Source organism: Crotalus tigris, unplaced genomic scaffold, assembly GCF_016545835.1.
Source record: "Crotalus tigris isolate CLP2741 ecotype Arizona unplaced genomic scaffold, ASM1654583v1 scf7180000017678.2327064, whole genome shotgun sequence".
Classification (NCBI taxonomy): domain Eukaryota; kingdom Metazoa; phylum Chordata; class Lepidosauria; order Squamata; family Viperidae; genus Crotalus; species Crotalus tigris.
In genome coordinates, this window is record NW_024096561.1 from 629,955 (window position 1) to 649,626 (window position 19,672).

Below are 19,672 nucleotides of genomic sequence, written 5' to 3' on the forward strand. Positions count from 1 at the left end.
TGCATTAGACTAGTGAAATCTACTTATTATGCAGATTTTGGGGCACTTTGATCAGAATAAAAAAAGTTTAATCTACTTTTCTTTGTTGGGTACCGTATACAGTGATACCTTGGTAATCATCATTAACTGGTTCCAGCAGGTGCGATGAATACCAAAAATGAATACCAAATAAAATTTTCCCATAAGAAATAATGTAGTAAATCACAAGGCAGCCGACATCAACAAGTTCTAGCTTGTGCGTTGAATAACAAACAAGTGATGAGTACCGGAACAAAGTTTTCCCATCAAAATGTGTTGAGAAACAAATTTGATGAGTATCTGTCAAGGTAATGATTTAGAAGCTAACCAGCTGATGTAATGTAAGATGTAGTGATGGGAATGACTCAGCAGGGTCTGCATCCCTTTAAGAGCCAGCTGGATCTATGTATCTTTAAGAGCCTTTGTATAAAAGGGAAGGCTCTGCAGATGTGTGCTCTCTCTTTTGTTTTCCTGCTGTAACTGCTGTGTGTTGGAGCCTGCTATATTAACACATGTATGTACATTGTTCCTAATGTATGATATTGTAGATAGTGTAAGATAAACCACCATTTAATATAGACCACTGTTTACTGTGTTTGCTCCTGGGTTATCTCAGCGCAATAAGACTGTGCATGCTCTGACAGTTTCAAACCAACTGAGTACCAAGGTATCACTATATTAGGAGATGTGTGCGGGGGAGGGAAGGAGAGGGTTTAATATTAAAGATGCTTCCATGTAGTGAGCTCTTCGTATTATGAATGGAAATAAAAGTCTGTCTATTGTTGTTGTTTTTTTACTCCTTAATGTAACAGAATCTGTGTAGGAGAAAAAAAACAGAAACAGTAGAGGATTACGAATGAAAAATGAGATTTCACAAGAAAAACCTTCTCTGGCTGTGCTCCTAAAATAATTAATATCATTTTAATTAATTTGTTACAGGAACAGGATGTTTTTATTTCTTTTCATCTCATAGTGAGTTTTAAACCACTTGACAGTCATGGTTTTCCAAGGAAAACCGTAATACTCTATTTGAAGAATATGATCCACCACCCACATCATTAAGCAACAGAAATGGCTTTACTTACCCATGTAGGGCTTAGTTCCAGCAAGAGCAGTTGCTCTTTCACCATCTCTGATGATTGTTGCAATATTAAAATCAGTTAGGTGGGCATGGCCTTAAATAGAACACAACATGACATTTAGGTAGAAACACCCTGTAGCTCTAATTTATTCTGAAAAATATGATTTCAGATCATAATACAATTAAGATAACATAAGGAATCTTATGAATTCACGTAAAAATTAAATCTATCCTAATCAATGTGAACCAGGGGGCATCCGAATCATTGGAGAACAGTTATTATTTTTATTATTATTATTTTTAAGTATAAAGCAATATATCTTATTTGATACAATTTTTAAAATATCATAATCTTTTTTTAATTTACTTTTATTGCTTTTAAAATTATTGCAAAAAAAACAAAAAACCCACAAAGATAAAAAATACATCCATTGTCAAAGAAAACAGGGAAAAACACATGATTTTTTTTAAAAAAGCAAACAAATGCAACAAACAAAAATGATATTATATCGATCTGGTTGTAAAAAGTTACAATTCTGTATACAGTTATCTAATACAATTATTCAAATACATATATTTCTAATACATTTATACAACTGGTTTAACTATATCATGTTTTTTTAACCTACTGTATTTTGTATAAATGAGTCCCGTATTTCAATATATTTGTTCATACATAGTCTAATTTAGGGGTCCCCAACCTATGGACTGCAGAAATAGCTGGCTGGTGCATGCACACATGCGTGTGCACTCCCCCCACTCACACTAGCACCCACTGCCCCATTTGCATAAGCGCCGGATGGATTTGTGCAGCCTGTTTGTGCATGCATGAATGGGGTGGCTAGCCCCAGATGAGTGTACGCGGCCCATTTGTGCATGCATGAATGGGGCCACTAGTGCTGTGCCAGCATGTGCGGCGCCGTTTGCATGCACACCAATTTGGAACCTGCTCTCCTTTCCTCCGGGCCATGACAAGGTAACAAGTGTAATCAGGTTTTCAATCCACTGAATGAAATATCATATTCTAAACCATAGATGGTTTTTTAGAAAGCACCCAATCAACTTTTTACATTTGCTTAAATGATCTGAGGTTTAACTATCATCAGGAAAACTAATATATCAATAAAACAACCTATTTATCTCTCTCTTGATGGAGAAGCCACTTGCAATTTCAGTTAAGAGTTCTGCATTACTGACTTCCGGTTCTGGATTGTGGCGCCTCTAGCCATACGAAGAGACTCGTCTCCTCGTCGACTAGCTTCCCTCCACCGGTAGACCCTTATGCGAGTCGAAAGTTGCCCTGGAGGGTGCGACTTCCATCAAAGAGGCTTCACTCGGCTGCGGAGGAGCGGCGGCTCCTCCAGCTGTCCGAGCCATCTCTGAGGGCCGACGGAGAAGATCGGCCAGTAAATTGGCCGATCACCTAGCTGCTCCAAACCACAAGTCAAAGAACATCTAAGCTTTAAGAACCATCGTGGTGAATCCGGGTGAGACTTTTCCTTGCTACTCTCTCTACTCTCTCTTGTTTTTTTGTGCCTGTAAGACCCTTGTTGGAATTATTTCCCTGGCTTGAAAAAGCAGCTTCTATATGTTTGGGAAGAAAGGCGTTATACAAAAATAGAACAAAATTTTAAAGACTATATTTTATTTCCATATTCTTTGGGGTGCAGAAAAAAAAAATTCTTTCTTTCTAAGAGCTGTACTATCATTTATGCTGGAAGATTATTTCTTTTTTCACATTATACTTTAAAAGACAGAAAAAAAGGAAATAGTGTCTAGAAAAGATTTTTTAACCTACTGAGGACATCTAGTGGCAAAAACTTAATACTGCAACCTCTGGTCACTCTTTGAAGAGGAATAGACCTGACCTTCAAATTATTTTTGAAGAGAAAAGATAAGCTGTGCAGCTGTAGGAACTGTGGGGGTAGATACTGCCTAACTTTTATTAAATATAGCCTCCACAAAAAAGAAAAAAGAGACTCTTTTTAATTACTATCAAAATGGAGAAACCTCACCCTTGTTGTTTGGGACAAAGCAAGACGCCGCTCCCACCTCCGTGCTTAAAGAGAACTGGTGAGTTATTTAAAAAGTGGACAGAGCTGATTAGAGGATTTTATTTCTTGATTTTAAGTTTGGATTTTAAGTTTAAAGAGTTACTTTCATTTTTTCTTTTTTCCTTTGTTGAGAGGGAAAGTAAAATGGCGATTTGAAGTTTTTTTTTTTTAAGGAGACGGAACGGATTTTGTCTATTTAATTATTTCTTTTCCTTTTCCATTTTTTTTCTTATTACAATGATTTTTTTTGAAGGAGGATTTGGGTTTTTGGAGTTAACCTCCCTCTCTTTTGTTTAATTCTTTTTTTTCCTTTTTTTTTTCTTTTTTTTAAGAAGGAGGAAAGAAGAAACAAATTTTTTTCTTTTAAGATGGCTTCAACGCGCCAAGTAATTTCCACAGTTCCTAAAGTGGCTTCTCCTTCGGCGATATTACCAGCGCAACAACCTAAATCAACATTATTATCTTCTCCTCTTGCACAGTCATTAACGGTAAAAGATTTGCAAGATGTAATGGGAAATGTTATATCTCAAATTAGGGGAGAAGTGAAAGAGATCTTAGTGGAGAATAACAGGATCTTGAGGCAAGATATAGTTTTGGCTTTAAAAGGACTTGCTTCTGTTGTTGAAAAGTTGGATTTTCGTGTTGAAGAAGTTGCAGATAAAGTGGAGGTGTTGGAGGAAAACTTTGAAGGCATGGAAAAAAAAGATGGAAAATTCACAAGATGAGATTCTTATGTTTCAATATAGAGAGATGGAACTCGCTTTAAGAATCAGAGGCTTGAGAGAAAATTTGCAAGGAGATCTGAGAGAGATGGTTGCAAATGACTTTGCTGTGATTTTGGATAGAGAAAAAGAGGAAATATTCATAGAAATTGAAAAAATATTTAGAGTCAACTCTTGGGTTGCAAAGCAAAGAAATTTGCCAAGGGATGTGGTAATTTACTTTGGGAAAAGATCCCTGCGCAATGAAATTATACAAGCTTTTTACAATAAGAGGTTTCAGATTGCTGCACAAGATGTTATAATTTTAAAGGAGATTCCATCTAAAATTTTAAGAAGAAGAAAGGAGTTTGCTTTTTTAGCAGATGAACTTAAAAAGAGGCAGATGCCGTTTAGATGGGATATTCCGATTGGAATAGTGGTGAGCTATGCGGGGATACGTCATAGACTTAATACTGTTTTTAAAGCAAGGGAGTTTTATACTTCGGTCCTGGGAGCACGCTCATCACCACCTATAATGTTTAAAGTTCCGGAAGAGAAGAAGGTAGAACAGCAGTCTGAAGAAGCTGTATTGATGAAAGTTGGAAAACTACAGACTGAGGGGTCTCAACAAGTCGAGATGAAGGAGCAGAGAATGACTCAGGCAGCATACAAACGCAAGGAAAAGGAACAACAGGAAAAGGAGGTTAAAGAAGTATTACAAGAATTTGTTTCTGAGTCTGTGGGAGAAGCAAGACCTAAGAGTTCTTTGATGCAATTTTCAATGGCAGATCTTCAAGCAGCTTTCTCGAGGTTATTGGATAAGAGAGATGGGTAAAGAATGTAAAGATTGTTCCAAGGTTATTGACAGATTATAGCCCATTGCAGATGGAACTGGTTATTGGAAAAGAGGAGAGAAGATTATGGAGACTGAATGAAAACTTTAGATAAGAAGTGTATGCTTAGAAATTTAAGGAGTATTTAAAGGAATATTTTGTTTTAAATATGTATAAGGGAATTTCAATGGTATAAGTAACGCTAATATGTGTGTTGATTGTGATGACAAAGAAAGATGGATAAACTTTATATAATACAAGTATGATATTAGAAAATATTGTTTAGCTTTCTGAATAATTTATATTTAAATTTATACTTAAAGTTTATAATATTTTAATGGCGGACTAGATTCCAATTAATTTACTTTATATGAAATATGATATTTTGTAATGTTATTAAGTTAGGGAGATGATTGGTTTATTAATTGTGAAAGAAACAGAAGTTGTGAATTATAGATAAAATAAAATAATGGTAAATTGGTAGGATTGTAATGACAAAGAAATTATTTTAATGTTAAATTTAATTATACTGGTATGGTTGTTAATAGGATAGTATTGGAAGAAGGGTTTTTTTTCTCTTTTCTTTCTTCTTTTTCTCTTTCTGTTTTTCATACATAATGGAGTTAAAGTACTTAATAATTCGTTTATTGAACGTAATTATATTTGTTTGAGGTTTATTTGAGTTTAAAAGTTTTTCCTTTTAAGTTCTAGTTAGCCCTGTATTCAGCTCTGGGAAGAGGGGGGAGGGTTTTGGGGAGGGTTGGGAGGGATTGGGGAAGGGGTTTTTTATTGTAAAATTGTAAAAATTTATAATAAAAAAATGGAGAAACCTCAGTTACAATTAAACTGTAAACTTATATTGGAAAAGATTTATGAGGCTAATGCAGAAATATGTGCTACAATGAAAGAGTTTACTACAGAATTAAGATCCATAAATCTCACTTCAAACCTTTAAACTGATGTCCAGACTACATCTGACTATTCTATAAATCAAAACATACTAGAAGAGGAATCAACAGAGATAAAAGAGGAACTTATTCTATCTTATAAACTTTCCATCTATTACTTTGAGGAATAGAAGAAGCAAAGATTGAGATTTGAAACTACAAAGCAACAATGCTTTAAGGATGAGAGAAATAGATGCCTAATGCAGAGGATGGGATTCCTATCCTTTCAAAGGCCATTGCAAGCAACAAAAAGAGATCTACTGACTGAAAGGGAAGCTTGGTTATTGAAACCTGCTTGGCACAGAAAAAAAGCCAGAATAAGACTGAAAAGAGAAATTTAAAATTGTGTAATGGATTAAAAGGCAATGTTGGATTTATGTACTGTTTTAAGGATTAAGATTTAGAGTTAGAAGTAAGAAAAAAATAGGAGGGTGATTATTAGAATAGATATTTTAAATAGATTAAGAATGTACCTTTTGGAATAATAGGTTTATTTTGATGAAAATTATTATGCATTAGAATTGAAAAAATGTTGGCTTTTTAGATTTGGATGGTTTCAATAATTAACTGAGTGTTTTAAATTAGTAAGATGATCTTTCTGTATGATAACATAGATGTGATGAGGCATAATAATCAATTGGATGAAATTTGAATTTTGTTTAATGAACTGAAATGATTTAAGGTTTAACATTATTTTGTTATCTTAAAGAGATTGATCGATTGTGGGATTATATATATATAGGGTATATTAATATTTTATTTTAATTAGGATATCTATTGTGTAGTGGAAGAAGAAATAAATGAGATTTGTGATAAAATGAGGGATGTGAGAGACTAAGAATTAGAATATATCTGGAAGGGATACCTGAATTGATAACTTGTTGATTTAAAGTTAAATTTGATTATGGTTGTAAACTTACAAAGTTTTAAAACAGGTTTAGCAGTTATAGAAATTTAAATTAGAAATGGAATATTTTAAATGTATTATGCTATTTGAAGGAAATAGAGAGGGGACAGTGAATGTATTGAGTCAAGTTGTTTATATATGTTTTTACTTTTGAATGTTTGATTACCCAAACACCATGGTGTGTCCCGAGTACTTTTTCTTAAGAATTAAAAAATCAATAAAATGTGTTTTAAAAAAAAAGAGTTCTGCATTACTTACGCGCATCATTTTTAGAATAATCGTGATCCTAAAGAAAGTGCCATTGTAAAATGCAATTGTATAAATATTTAATTTTTTATAATGAATTAACATCTCAGTTTAGATTTTAATTACTTACACTTTTTAAAAAATGCACTTGTAGGTCAGCAAGCTCTTTCACACATATCACATATCATTTTTTTCCTTTTTGATTATGAAAGGGCAAACTAGCGGTATCTTACCTGTTACTCAGAATAGAAAAAAATGTTGCATGATAGGAAAAATCAGAACTCATTTGAAAGTCTTTCTGATCGATGGACTAATGGGTAAACTGTGACACTTTAAATATAACTTGGATTACACATGAATACATAAAAGCTGTTCCAGTCAACTAGCATTTCGCTTTCCTGTTGTGTGAAAAGCTATTTGATAAGCTTTTTAAAGGATTCATTGGGGAATATGCTATTGTCAGGGTTGGAACAAAGCTGAATGCATCAGGGGATGCATAAAGAAATCTTCTGGCAATTGATTGCAAACCATTAAAATTCCACCTTGTGGATATCGCAATGCACTCTACATGCAACTGTCCTTGAAAAGTATCTGGAAGCTTCAATTGATTTTAAAATGCGGTAGCCCCCATGGTTTTGTGCAAGGCTAGATTTGCACGTGTCACCTCTCTTGCAGGAGCTGCATTGGTTGCTAATTTGCTTCCAAGTCCAATTCAAAGTGCTGACTGTCATTTTCAAAGCCATACATGGCTTGGGACCATGTTGTTTGAAGGACTAACTCTTCCCAGGCAGAGAATAGTATGGGTTCCTTTTAACACTAGCAATAGCACTTCATATACTATATACTGCTTCACAGTGCTTTACAACCCTCTCTAAGCAGTTTAGAGTCAGCATATTGTCCCCAACAATCTGAGTCCTCATTTTACTGAACTCAGAAGGATGGAAGACTTGAGTCAACCTTGAGCTGGTCAGCATTGAACTCCTGGCAGTGAGCACTGAGTTAGCCTGCAATACTATATTCTAACCACTGCACCACCATGACTCATGGAGATCCATCTAGTGCAGGGGTGTCAAACTGCTGGCCTGTGGGCCTGATATGTCATGACACATCATGTGATGTTGTGAGTTTGACACCCCTAATCTAATGGGACCTAGAAAAAGGCGTCTCTCTGTAGTGGCTCCCTCCCTGTGGAACATACTCTCTGCAGACTGGCCCCCACTTTTGCAAGTCCCTGAAGACATGATCTGCCAATGGGCCTGCAGACCCTAGAATGATATGAAGCCCATCAAGTGGATAGTTTGACTGTTGTTACTACGGGGTTGGGAAGCTATTGGTTTTTATACTTGGGCTTTATCTTTGTAAGCCACTCAGAGTCACCCAAAGTGATAATAATAAATAATATTTAATTATTATTAATATCTTCCTTTCAAAAGCTTCCTCTGACATGAAACAGGCCTCTCTTGTTGAGTTATTAAGGAAGTGTTTCATTACAGAGAAAATGAAGATCACCATGGACATCCCTACCATGGATATCAATCCTTCATATACCAACATAGAACTGCAGGACCAACCAATAGCACAGGAGGGTCTTCAAACTTGGCCCTTTTATGACTTGTGGACTTCAACTCCCAGAATTCCTCAGCCAGGCACGCTGGCTGAGGAATTCTGGGAGTTGAAGTCCACAAGTCATAAAAGGGCCAGGTTTGAAGACCTCTGATCTAAACTGATATCATATGAATGACTACTAGGTGGCAGGAAGAATCAAAGGTTTCTATATCTCAGAGCTGTCTCTAATGGTGTCTTGGATTTTTGCAGTTTAGCTGTGAGGCAGTTGAACCTTCTCCAATTGCCCAGGCACATTATATGACGCATGAATGAACAGTGCTGCATCTGAGGTAGAGAGAGGTCTGCTTTGGTTTGGCTGTAATCTGCACTCCAGGACAAGAGAGCAATGTATTTAAGTATTTTTAAAGGATTTTAAAAAACAACACATCAACTCTGATTTAAATATATGACCTTACTAGGGGAAGTCTGTTTCAAACTATACTATTCTAGAGCTGATTGATATTAGCTTGGGTGTATTAAGAACCACATCTCGCTTATACTACAATTAGGTATGCTACATCATCTCCCCTAAGCTGCCTGAAGCAGATCAGCAACTGCTAATGCTTTCATGCCAAGATAAAAATGCTATTCTGAAATCAATCTGTCTCTTTTTTTTATTTCTCCTGCATGTGGATTTCTAGCATTTGGGATTCATGCGCCAAGGCTAGATGGAACAAACAGGCAGATTAAGTCATGATGCCCATTGCCTAGTTTATTTCTATAAACACTGTAGATATGGCTGCTTAAAGATTCAGGGGCTGCTTTGCAAGACAGCCATGGTAGGTCTAGTTTCTCAATACTCTTGCTTGCTCATCTCTTCCTTTGGAGATGTATCCCCACTGCCAATCAAAGGGAAACAGCAGATATGTGGAGACAACAATTCCTTCCTTTTATACCTTTACTTTGCTGCTTGCTTACTGCTTTTTAACCTCAAAATAGAAGGGCATGCACCTTAACAGGTGTCTGAAGCTGCTAGCTCTTGAGATCTATCTTTGGCAGAATGTCACCACAGGCATATTGGAGACATCGCATCTAGATACCTGGCCTGGCCTGCAGCAAACAGCAGTTGTTTTGTTATGGAAGTACGCAGGAAGCATTTAAATAAATATGCAACTCCACGTCTCCAGAGGGAGGAAAGAAAGAACACAGTTTGTCAGGCTGCACTTTTCGACTTTCCATAACTAGTTTTCAGTGATGAGGTTGTAAAGACTGATGATACCCATGCAATTCCACAGAGGGAAGAGACATATTTCTATTGCTTGAAGTAAATGAGGAAACCATGGCTCCTGTGCGTTTCATCTCTGCATCACTGGAAGTGCCAGACCACAAGCCAGAAAATGAATTCAATGAGTCATTGTCTATGCTAATCCAACAGCAAGTCTCCCCAGAATGTCGGAATATAAATTTTTCTGTAGTCTGGTTTGGAGATGCCAGTACCAGAGCTGTGCTCTTTTCACTCTAAAGCAATGCTTCTCAACCTCGAGAACTTTTAAGATGTGTGGACTCCAACTCCCAGAATTCCCCAGCCAGCATGGAATTATGAGAGTTGAGGTACACCCATCTTAAAGTTCCCATGGTTGAGAAACACTGCTCTAAAGCATGTGACATATTTGTGAGCTATAATCCTTCCTGTATCTGAAGCAGACTTTTGGTATCTTTCTTCAAACCCAACTTTTGTCTTGATTCTGCCATCCTAGGCATGCAAACATAGTAAAAGGTATCTATATTAGTAAAAGATAATAAAAAACCTAAAAATATTGGACCTGCAGCCTGCAAGTAGTATCCTGCTACAATTTTTATGGCCCACAGGATGACTGGGAGCTCTGCCTGCATTTCCTTGCAGTGCAGCTGATCAGCCTGGTAGGGAATAGATTATTGATTTCAACATACTGGAAATAAGAAATAATCATTTTTGAGAAAAGACTTAGGAAGGTAGAGAGCAGCCTCACTGCTTCAATGATCTGTATTCTGATTGCTAGACTTCATAAATCATAACAGTAAGTGTCTGTGTGTGTGTGTGTGTGTGTGTGAGAGAGAGAGAGAGAGAGAGAGAGAGAGAGGGAGGGAGGGAGGGAGAGAGAGGGAGAGAGGGAGAGAGGGGGATACTTTAAGGCTTCTAGTTGTTTTTGCATAAAGTTGTTCTGGCCAGAATTGTTCTACAACAAATTATAGTAGCTACTAATAATGTGTCTTTTCCATCAGTTATTTCTTCATTTGTTTTGTTCAACATATAAGCTGCTCAACCATCAAAGCAAATCTTCATTATATAGAAGTTATTAAAGCAATAAAACAAGAACCCAGTAATCAAAACAAAAATGTAATACGCAATACTATATCAGGCAAGAAAACACCATAAATAATAAGGAATAATATTCTAATATAAATTGAGGGGTCACAAATGGCTGTGCCCCAGAGCTTGCTGAGAAAGCCATGAACCAATCAACTCATTTCAAATCCTGTAAGCTTGTGCATCTGTCACTTCTGAAGAAATTGAAGCAGAATATCACAATTCTGCAATAAATGCACATGATACAAAGCACCAAAAAACATCCCCACATCACCCATTTCCAGACTGTTCAAACACCAAAACAGCAGAAATAAAAGCCATGTGATTTGTCCTTACCTTGTTCATCAAGGAGAATGTTGTCTGGTTTCACATCTCTGGAAATCAAAATAAATATATATATATATATATATAAAACTTAACCTTGACAGGAAAAAAGGCAACTTACTTATATTTCTTTCTCCACATCAAGCAAATTGTCCTAAGAAGCCATTAAACATATTGAGTTTTTGTTATTGTTTCCAAGATTGTAAAAACATTATCTATTATCAGCTACACAAAAACAGAGGTACGAGATATCCACGATCTTCTCAAAGAAATTTCATTTGAATGTAATGTATAGAAATTTCTCAGAAACCGAAGACATGTCATGGTTTGAATAAAATTCTTGCCAGTTGAAGTTGTCTTATGATGAAGATCTTTCCATCTTCAAACAGTATTAAATAGCAGCTGCCATGGGTCTCTAGGCGAGAGTCAAACTGGATTGCATTGCAGAATAGGCAAGTGTAATTTTTCCATTGGCATCTCTCTGGGAATGCATTTGTCCACATGAGGATCTGTTTTATTGTGGTTAAAATATGGGACTAAAGGTCAGGAACATCTAGTTCCAAACTTCATTCAGTATGAAATTCACTGGACGATTCTGAGCTAGTAATTCAAAGGTAGATACAATGGGGCAAAAAAGTATTTAGTCAGCCACCAATTGTGCAAGTTCTCCCACTTAAAAAGATGAGAGAGGCCTGTAATTGTCATCATAGGTAGACCTCAACTATGAGAGACAAAATGAGAAAACAAATCCAGACAATCACATTGTCTGATTTGGAAAGAATTTATTTGCAAATTATGGTGGAAAATAAGTATTTGGTCAATATCAAAAGTTCATCTCAATACTTTGTTATATATCCTTTGTTGGCAATGACAGGTCAAACGTTTTCTGTAAGTCTTCACAAGGTTGGCACACACTGTTGCTGGTATGCTGGCCCATTCCTCCATGCAGATCTCCTCTAGAGCAGTGATGTTTTGGGGCTGTCGCTGGGCAACACGGACTTTCAACTCCCTCCAAAGGTTTTCTATGGGGTTGAGATCTGGAGACTGGATAGGCCACTCCAGGACCTTGAAATGCTTCTTACAAAGCCACTCCTTTGTTGCCCGGGCGGTATAAGCATATAGGGGAGGAGTGAAACCAGCTATATGGTAGATAAAAAGGAAATTACTCTTCCAAAGTACCATGGTTCTAATCTCAATCCATAACCTATGTGCCTCCTAGGAGGAAGAGGAGGGGGGGAGGAGGAGGAGGAGGAGGTGGTGCTGGTGGTGGTGGTTAATGATCTGGAAATGAGATTTCATTAGTTTAATGTTCCCCCATCTGATGTTCTCTAGATATGTTGGGATTTCAGTTCCTAGAATTTCCAGAAGAATTGGATGAAAACTGAGGAACCCATATAAAAAGCACCAGATGGGTAAAAGCTAAATAGACTCTTTTGGCACTGAAACAATCTTGACTCATGGTAAAAGAGTTTTTCCAGACTTTTGACAGAAATAAAAAACAAAGCAAAACAAAACTGAGAAAGATTTTGATATAGCAGCCACTGATCTCAATTATAATCCTATGGAAAGAAATTAACTACACAGAAGGGCATCGAAGAGCGAAATGACATGATCATGAAGTTGCCTGCATGTTCAAATTTCTATGTAACTAGAATATAGATCAAGATTATAGGATTAGAAAATTAGGTTGTGATTATGTCCTACAATCATTCCATTTCATGGTAGGACTAGAGATTAAGTACCGTACTTACTGAAGAAAATTTACTCCAACTATAAAATCAGTTTCAGAGTTGAGATTCTATACAGTTGTTTCCCAATGGGCTAGAATGAGATGAGTTCATAGAATTAGACCTGATCTTCACAACTGCCAACAACAGATTGTTAGGTCACCTGTGTATAATACGCTGACTGCGCAAATAGTCCAAAGCTGATGCCATTTCACAGATATATAGTTTAACTGTTTCTTCTGTAAACTGCACGTTCTGTTGAAGATGATAACGTAAGTCACCACCCAAGAGTAGATCCACCACCATGAACATGTCTTCTTCATCTTGGAAGGAGTACCTATAGAAAAAAGGGAGAACAAGGAATTCCATTATATTTGCACAGACAATATTACGCCTTATGATAGTTCTCCTTGTCACATAATGACCTGGAAATGAGATATCCTTAGTATTATATTCCCCAACCCAGTGCCCTCTGGATACATTAGGACTTCAGTTCTTAGAATTTCCAGAAGAATTGGTTGGAATGTGCTTGAATAATAACAATGCTTCTACGTATCTAAATATATGTCCTTCAATTTCTTTCATTTGTCCCAGTTTCTCTGAACCACTGATATTTATATATTTGGGGGTGTCATTTTGTTTTAATCCTTATTACTGCTAGCTGTCCCCTATTCTGTATCTAGTAGGGAGCAGCTGTCATAGTTAATTTTAACTTGTTCATGTTATCCTGTTTCTATATCTGGCTGGATCACATGGCTTCTATAATATGATCATTACACAGTAATTTTTTCCAGGCATAATCAATAATGTACTGGAATACCAAGCAGCCTGTCTCATTTCATTATCAAAGGATAACCAGTGCCATCAGTGTGAATGACTCATTGGCAAGATTTTGTTAGTCTGAGCTGCCTAGAATCTTTTTAATACAGAAAATCTGGGAAGTCATTAGCTGGACATTTTTGTTCTATCTGCCAAAACTGAGTGGAAAAAGTTGTAAAAGGGGTGATCAAATAGGTCAGAGAATTATTTTCTTCTAAGACTATCTAGAGATTCAATTAGCTTAGAAACACGAGTTAGAAAATCGATTTTGCTTTATCGCCCCCAATAAATTGAGTGTACTTTACCTGAGTTTTTGTAAAAAGCAAATAACATGTTATTCCTTTATATGTCTACGTTTGTAATAGGGTTCAGAAATGCAGCCATGATCCTTCCAGATGGTGTCCAATCCAATCCCCCCTCCCAAATTAAATTTAGAAACACCAAAAAATCCCTAACAAAACTTCCAGAAGAAGCACTCATAAGAATTTAGATGAGTATAAGATTTCAGGGATGAAAATACTGAAAACTTACCAAAAACGTTAATAAGATTTGGTGCATATTTATTTTATTTTATTATTTATTTTATTTTATTCTTTGTTAAATGCCATTACATAAGATGACTCAGTAGTGCCTATCTCTTGGAGGAAAAAATGCCAAGGTCTGAATTATCCATTCAGAATGCTACAGGAAGAATGTGTTATTTACATTTCAAAGTGTTGTAGATAAAAACAAGACAAGACAACCCAAAGGATAAAGAGGCTTGAGCAATTCCCCTGTGAGACACATTGCTATTCAGTGCTTTCTCATCTTAAGAGTAAAGAGGGGACCCAAAGATACACATTATTAGTATAGATAAACATCTGTGAGTGGCTACATAAAAATTATTCCTTCACATAATACCAAAACCTTGGGGGGGGGGAGGAGAGGAAGTCTTTACACATTTAATTTCCAGAATTTATTATCACATAAAGCAGTGGTTCTCAACCTGTGGGTCGGGACCCCATTTGGGATCGAACGACCATTTCACGGGGGTCACCAAACAATGCAGTCTGCCATTTTTCCCCCTTTTTCCTTAGCTGTGCTACTCCCTTTTATTCTATTGGCTTTTGAAAGCCAATAGGATAGACTCTCTTGAATAGAGTCTAATTCTACTGGCTTTCAAAAGCCAATAGGAATTGTCCAGGCTGTCTCTGCCCTGTTGAGCCCGCCAAAAGTCCCATTCTGCAAACGGTGCTGCACCAGTTGAGTAGTCCTTGACTTACGACCAGTTGAGTAGTCTTCGACTTACGACCGGTTGGGGTTCGCGGCATTAAAAAGGTTGAGAACCACTGACATAAAGTGATAGTCCCCAATCTGAACAACTTTGAAAGGAAGTCACACAACTGCATAAGAAATAAAGCTATCAATACAGTACTTAGTACTTAGCATAGGTATGTCTTATTGCCAAGACTAGATCTTGCACAGTTCAATAGCAAATTGCTGTAGAAAATGAAACAAAGGAAACTACTGGACCCCTGTTCAGTTTGTGGTTCCTGGTTGGACACTTAGAAACAGAATGTTAAATTAGACCTTTAACTTTGATCCAGCATATTTTTTTTCTTACATTCTTAAAACCAGAGGTATGCCTTTTATATTTATTATTATGCTAAACTTTCTCCTATAGAATCAAAGCTGGAGACTTCTCCCCACCCTGCCTCTTTATTGTGACACAGTAGTTAGGGTAATAAGGGACATTCAGCCATGAAAGCTCATTCAGTGACTTTGAGTCAATCACCCCACATATTTGTTATGGAGGGGAGGGTGGTGGAGAGAAGAGTGCTATGTTTTCAGTCTTGAGACAGGGAGGATCTCACTGAAGTTTCAATTGAGTTTCTTATACACCAGTCTGCATGCGTCTTTTCAGTAGAGAGGTACTTTTTATACTAATGGACTGGGAGGCCTATCCCCCAAATTACAACCTTGCTGATGTCAGTTCAGGAATTTTTTTTCTGCAGCCCTGTTCCTCACATGAGCTAGTTGTTGGTTTGAAAACTATTAAGAGTGAGAGTAGAAAGAGAACTGCTATACTGTATGCTGTAGCAAACTAATTCAATATAGCTCATTTTTTAAAGACTAGTAATAACTTTAAATGAAAAAAGGAAATATGCCAAACCAAGATAAATTGTCCTAAAATTATGGTAACCAACTTTCCTATAAAATCTTTCCCTAAACCAATAAGACACAGATTATCTCAGAATCCCATTGTCCAATTGTATCAAATAAAAAAATCCAGTATTTCTACTATTTAATGTTTAATCTATGTTACATTTCATTACATTCTTCATTTATTCCATTTCTCCTTTGGACATTATACTATTCCAATTGGTTTCTTTTTCCTCAACAGCTTTCTCCAAACTTGTGCCTTCAAAGTGTCTAAAATTTCAGTTCTAATAATTCCTGAACCAACACGGGCAACCAGGCAACCAGCCAGCCAAACTAATCTAATAATTATCTAATTCTATAATTGTAGCTATATATTAAGAAACTATGTTTTATTACAGGAACTCTTATCATGAGCCAGCTGTTGCATAACTGGACTCTCCATTTCTACAGATATTCTGAATCTGTAGTCTATTAAGATGCTGGATTTCTATAATGCTAAGCTTTGGTTGCTGTAGACTGTGGACTCTACCATTTTCTTTTATGTATAATGGAATTTTGAAAATCATACTCTATGCACTGTTGTACCCAAGACTCTTTTCTGAAAAGACTAACATGCTTTCAACTAGATGCGTACATTTGGAAAATCAGTGGAACACACATTCTTTAAAATATGAGAAAAAAGAAATTCACCAAAGATTCACCAAGAAGACATGCTCAATTTCCTGTAGAATCTCTAGTTCTCTGAACACGTTCCGAACCTCATCTCTTTCAATGCACTGTTGTTTATTCATGTACTTCATGGCATACATCTTCTCTGTATCTCTTTTTTGTACAATGCACACCTAGATGTAACAAAAGAACAAAAAAGTTGAATTAATGTGTGTCTTTGTACTTCATTTATCTATTGTAATCATCCAGCAACAGTGAGATATTGTGATGAGCACCCAGGAAATCATTTAGCAAACCATGTTATTTTCTGTACAAGTTCATTCAGAAAGTTATGAAGGAAAAGGCAAGTCTACCTTTTGAGAAAAAATGTTTTTTTAAAAAAAGTGTCAGCATCTGGTAATGTCATTTTAGCAAAATATCCAAAGACAATGCAATCAATCAAATGTGTTAAATTTCCTCTCTTATAATAACCAACCAGTATGTCTGAAGGTTATGCTGGCTGAGAAGAATATGAGATTTGACATCAAATGCCACCATGCAGGAGAAAGCTTACCCAGGGACTCTTATGAGAATACATAGAAGGGTAGCTTGATTCTATTATAATCTTCAGCCTGTGATGAGAAGGTAGGCTTAAAACAACAGTTTTGTCAGAAAACAGTCTTTCCCAGACTCTTTATATTTCAGATGTACATCCTTCACCTCCCAAAATTTCCTAGCCAACAGAAAAATTGCTGAAAATCCTGGAACCTAAAATCCACAAACCTGGAGAAAGCCAAGGCTGGCATTAGATTCTTTCACTTTAAATTCATGTATTACTTGTTTATTGATTGTGTAATTCAGAGGTTGCCAACCTTTTGGGCACCAGGGACCAGTTAGGTAGAGAGAGGTTTTTCTGCGGACCGGAAGGTGTGTGGTTTTGTGTGCTGCCTGCATCCTGCAGATGGGGCTTTGCTTGTTTGTGCAGATCAGATGCTGGCATGCCACGGCCCGGTACTGGTCCACGGACCAGGGGTTGGGAACCCCCTGGTGTAATTGATTTACCTCCTCAATCCTTGCAGAATTCTAGGCAGCATGCAGATAACGAAAGTTTAAAAATTACTAATAACTGTAATCGTCATCATTATCAGTACAGTAGAATATGATGACTCCTGTTTTAGCAGCATCCCGACACTGAAAATGCCAAATATTGGTTGTCACATTTAGACTTTCCAATGTTATAAGAGCAGCAGATGAAACAATCATTTTCCATGCCAAAGGTAGTGTCCAAATTATACTTAGAAGAATACAATTTAGTGACAAGCAATGAAATAATTCAGTGCTAGCAACTGTGAAACTCTATGAGTCATCAAAATGAGGGTACAGCAAGAGCCAACAATCTCAGGAAAGATGGTATGAAACACTGTGACTTGGGAATTGCTCCTCCACCAAATGTACTGAATCCCATTGTGTTTCTGGGCTCAACTCAAAATCTGATCTGCCCTTTAATCCTTAATAATTTGGGACTGGAATATAGTAAGAGCTTCTTGTCTCTACATACAGTTGTTTATATTACAATTCCTCAAAGAAATGTATTTGGGTGTCCCTGTTGATGAGCTACAAAGAAAGGAGTTTTTTTTTTCTTGGTGATGGCACTTTTAATGTGAGGTGCCATCCCTCAACACAGGAATAGAGCATATTATTTTCTAAGCTTTAAAATCTTCTGTACATTTCAGTTGGCATATCATTTGCTTTTTTGCACTTTTAGATTGTGGCATTTTGGCATTCTTTTTCTGATAATGTTAACATTTTGTAACATATTTAATGTGAGAAGTGAATGAAACAAGCCAGGTGAGAATTTGCATGAAGGGTTTCTGATTTTCGGTGGGAAAGTTGCTCTTCTCACTTGATCCAGGATTTCCTACTCTGTTGAAAGCTGCAAGCATTGGCATGGCTAATAATAAGGAAGGATGCAGCAGTTACCCGTAATTCAGTATCTTCTGAACATCCACAGGTTCCACTCCCATATTATTATCCTGGCTTTTCAGTAAAACACCATAAATCATATGCTAATATATATGGATTTATTCTGCAAAAGAGGGATAATCTCCAGACAAGAACCGCATGATTGCATTATTGGATTTGTACATATGGTTAGTTGATTTTTGTTGCTTGTGATAGTACTCAGACTTATATACTTATATACCACCTCATAGTGCTTTACAGCCCTCTCTAAGCGGTTCACAGAGTCAGTATATTGCCCCACAACAATCTGGGTCCTCATTTTACCGACTTCAGGATGGAAAGCTGAATCAACCTTGAACTGGTCAGATTCAAACTCCTGGCAGTGAGCAGTGAGTTGGCCTGCAATACTGCATTATAACCACTGGGCACCATGGCTCTTGTACTGTAGGTGATACTACAGGTAGTATCTTAGCAACAGCAAATTGTGACTGGAATTATGATTCCATGATGGGGAATAATTTCCTTTATTATTTATTTATTTGCAATTTTCAGTCTACAGTAGACTATCTACATCTTTGTGGATAAAAGTCAGGTCAAATGCTGCACTGCTTATTCAAGTTCAGCTGTCAATTATGGGTGGTCGTTTGCTTGAGTAAACCAGTACTAGATAGCTTTATAACACTGCAATGATCAGTAATATCCAGTTATCTATAAGGCCCAATCTTGGGTTTTAAAGCATCTTGGATCTGGGATATCACTCATTCTAACTTGAATCTGCTTATCCAGTTCAGACAAGCAGAGAGAGCTTGCTGTAAGTCCACACCTGATGTCCTAGAAGAAGCCTTTTATACTATGGCTCCTTCTCTCTGAAACAGCTTGTCTTTTCAAGAAGGTAACTAACTTGCTGTTATTTCACACAGCTGTTCAGAAATACAGTTTATTGTCCTGCGGTGGAATCAGCTGGTGATTATATGGAAATTGCTGACATTTTGTTTTCACTATTGTTGTGTTTGATGACTTTTTTTTTAATAATGGAAGATGTGATTTGCTGTACTCTTCTCTCTATTTTCTTATTTACAATTTAGAGATAGAAGAGATTCTCCATTCTACAATTAAACAAAAGAATATATGAACCAGATATTCTGTGACCTCTACATCCATTTTCAGGGTGTAGAACAGGGATGTCAAACTGCCGGCACACGGGCCGGTTGCACCATATGGAGGCCGTGCCCACCCCAGCTCCGGCAATGCAAAAAAAGTTGCAATACGTCATGACACATCACATGACACGGCGAGTTTGACACCCAGGGTGTAGAATAATGGCAATAGCTCCAGCTCAGATATTCTTGGCAGGAAAGGCAACTTTCCTAC

At 36.8% G+C, this 19,672-nt stretch overlaps 1 protein-coding gene across 1 annotated transcript in view; it reads right to left on the minus strand.

The window, feature by feature from the left end:
* STK32C (serine/threonine kinase 32C) overlaps window positions 1–19,672 on the minus strand; it is a 212,335-nt gene that overhangs the window by 13,663 nt on the left and 179,000 nt on the right. Inside the window, exons 3-6 of the mRNA XM_039337435.1 lie at window positions 16,382–16,533; window positions 12,894–13,067; window positions 11,016–11,053; window positions 1,104–1,193 (exon numbers count right to left, since the gene is read on the minus strand). Of these exons, the coding sequence (XP_039193369.1) occupies window positions 1,104–1,193; window positions 11,016–11,053; window positions 12,894–13,067; window positions 16,382–16,533 (454 nt within the window). The remainder of the gene's footprint in view (window positions 1–1,103; window positions 1,194–11,015; window positions 11,054–12,893; window positions 13,068–16,381; window positions 16,534–19,672) is intronic.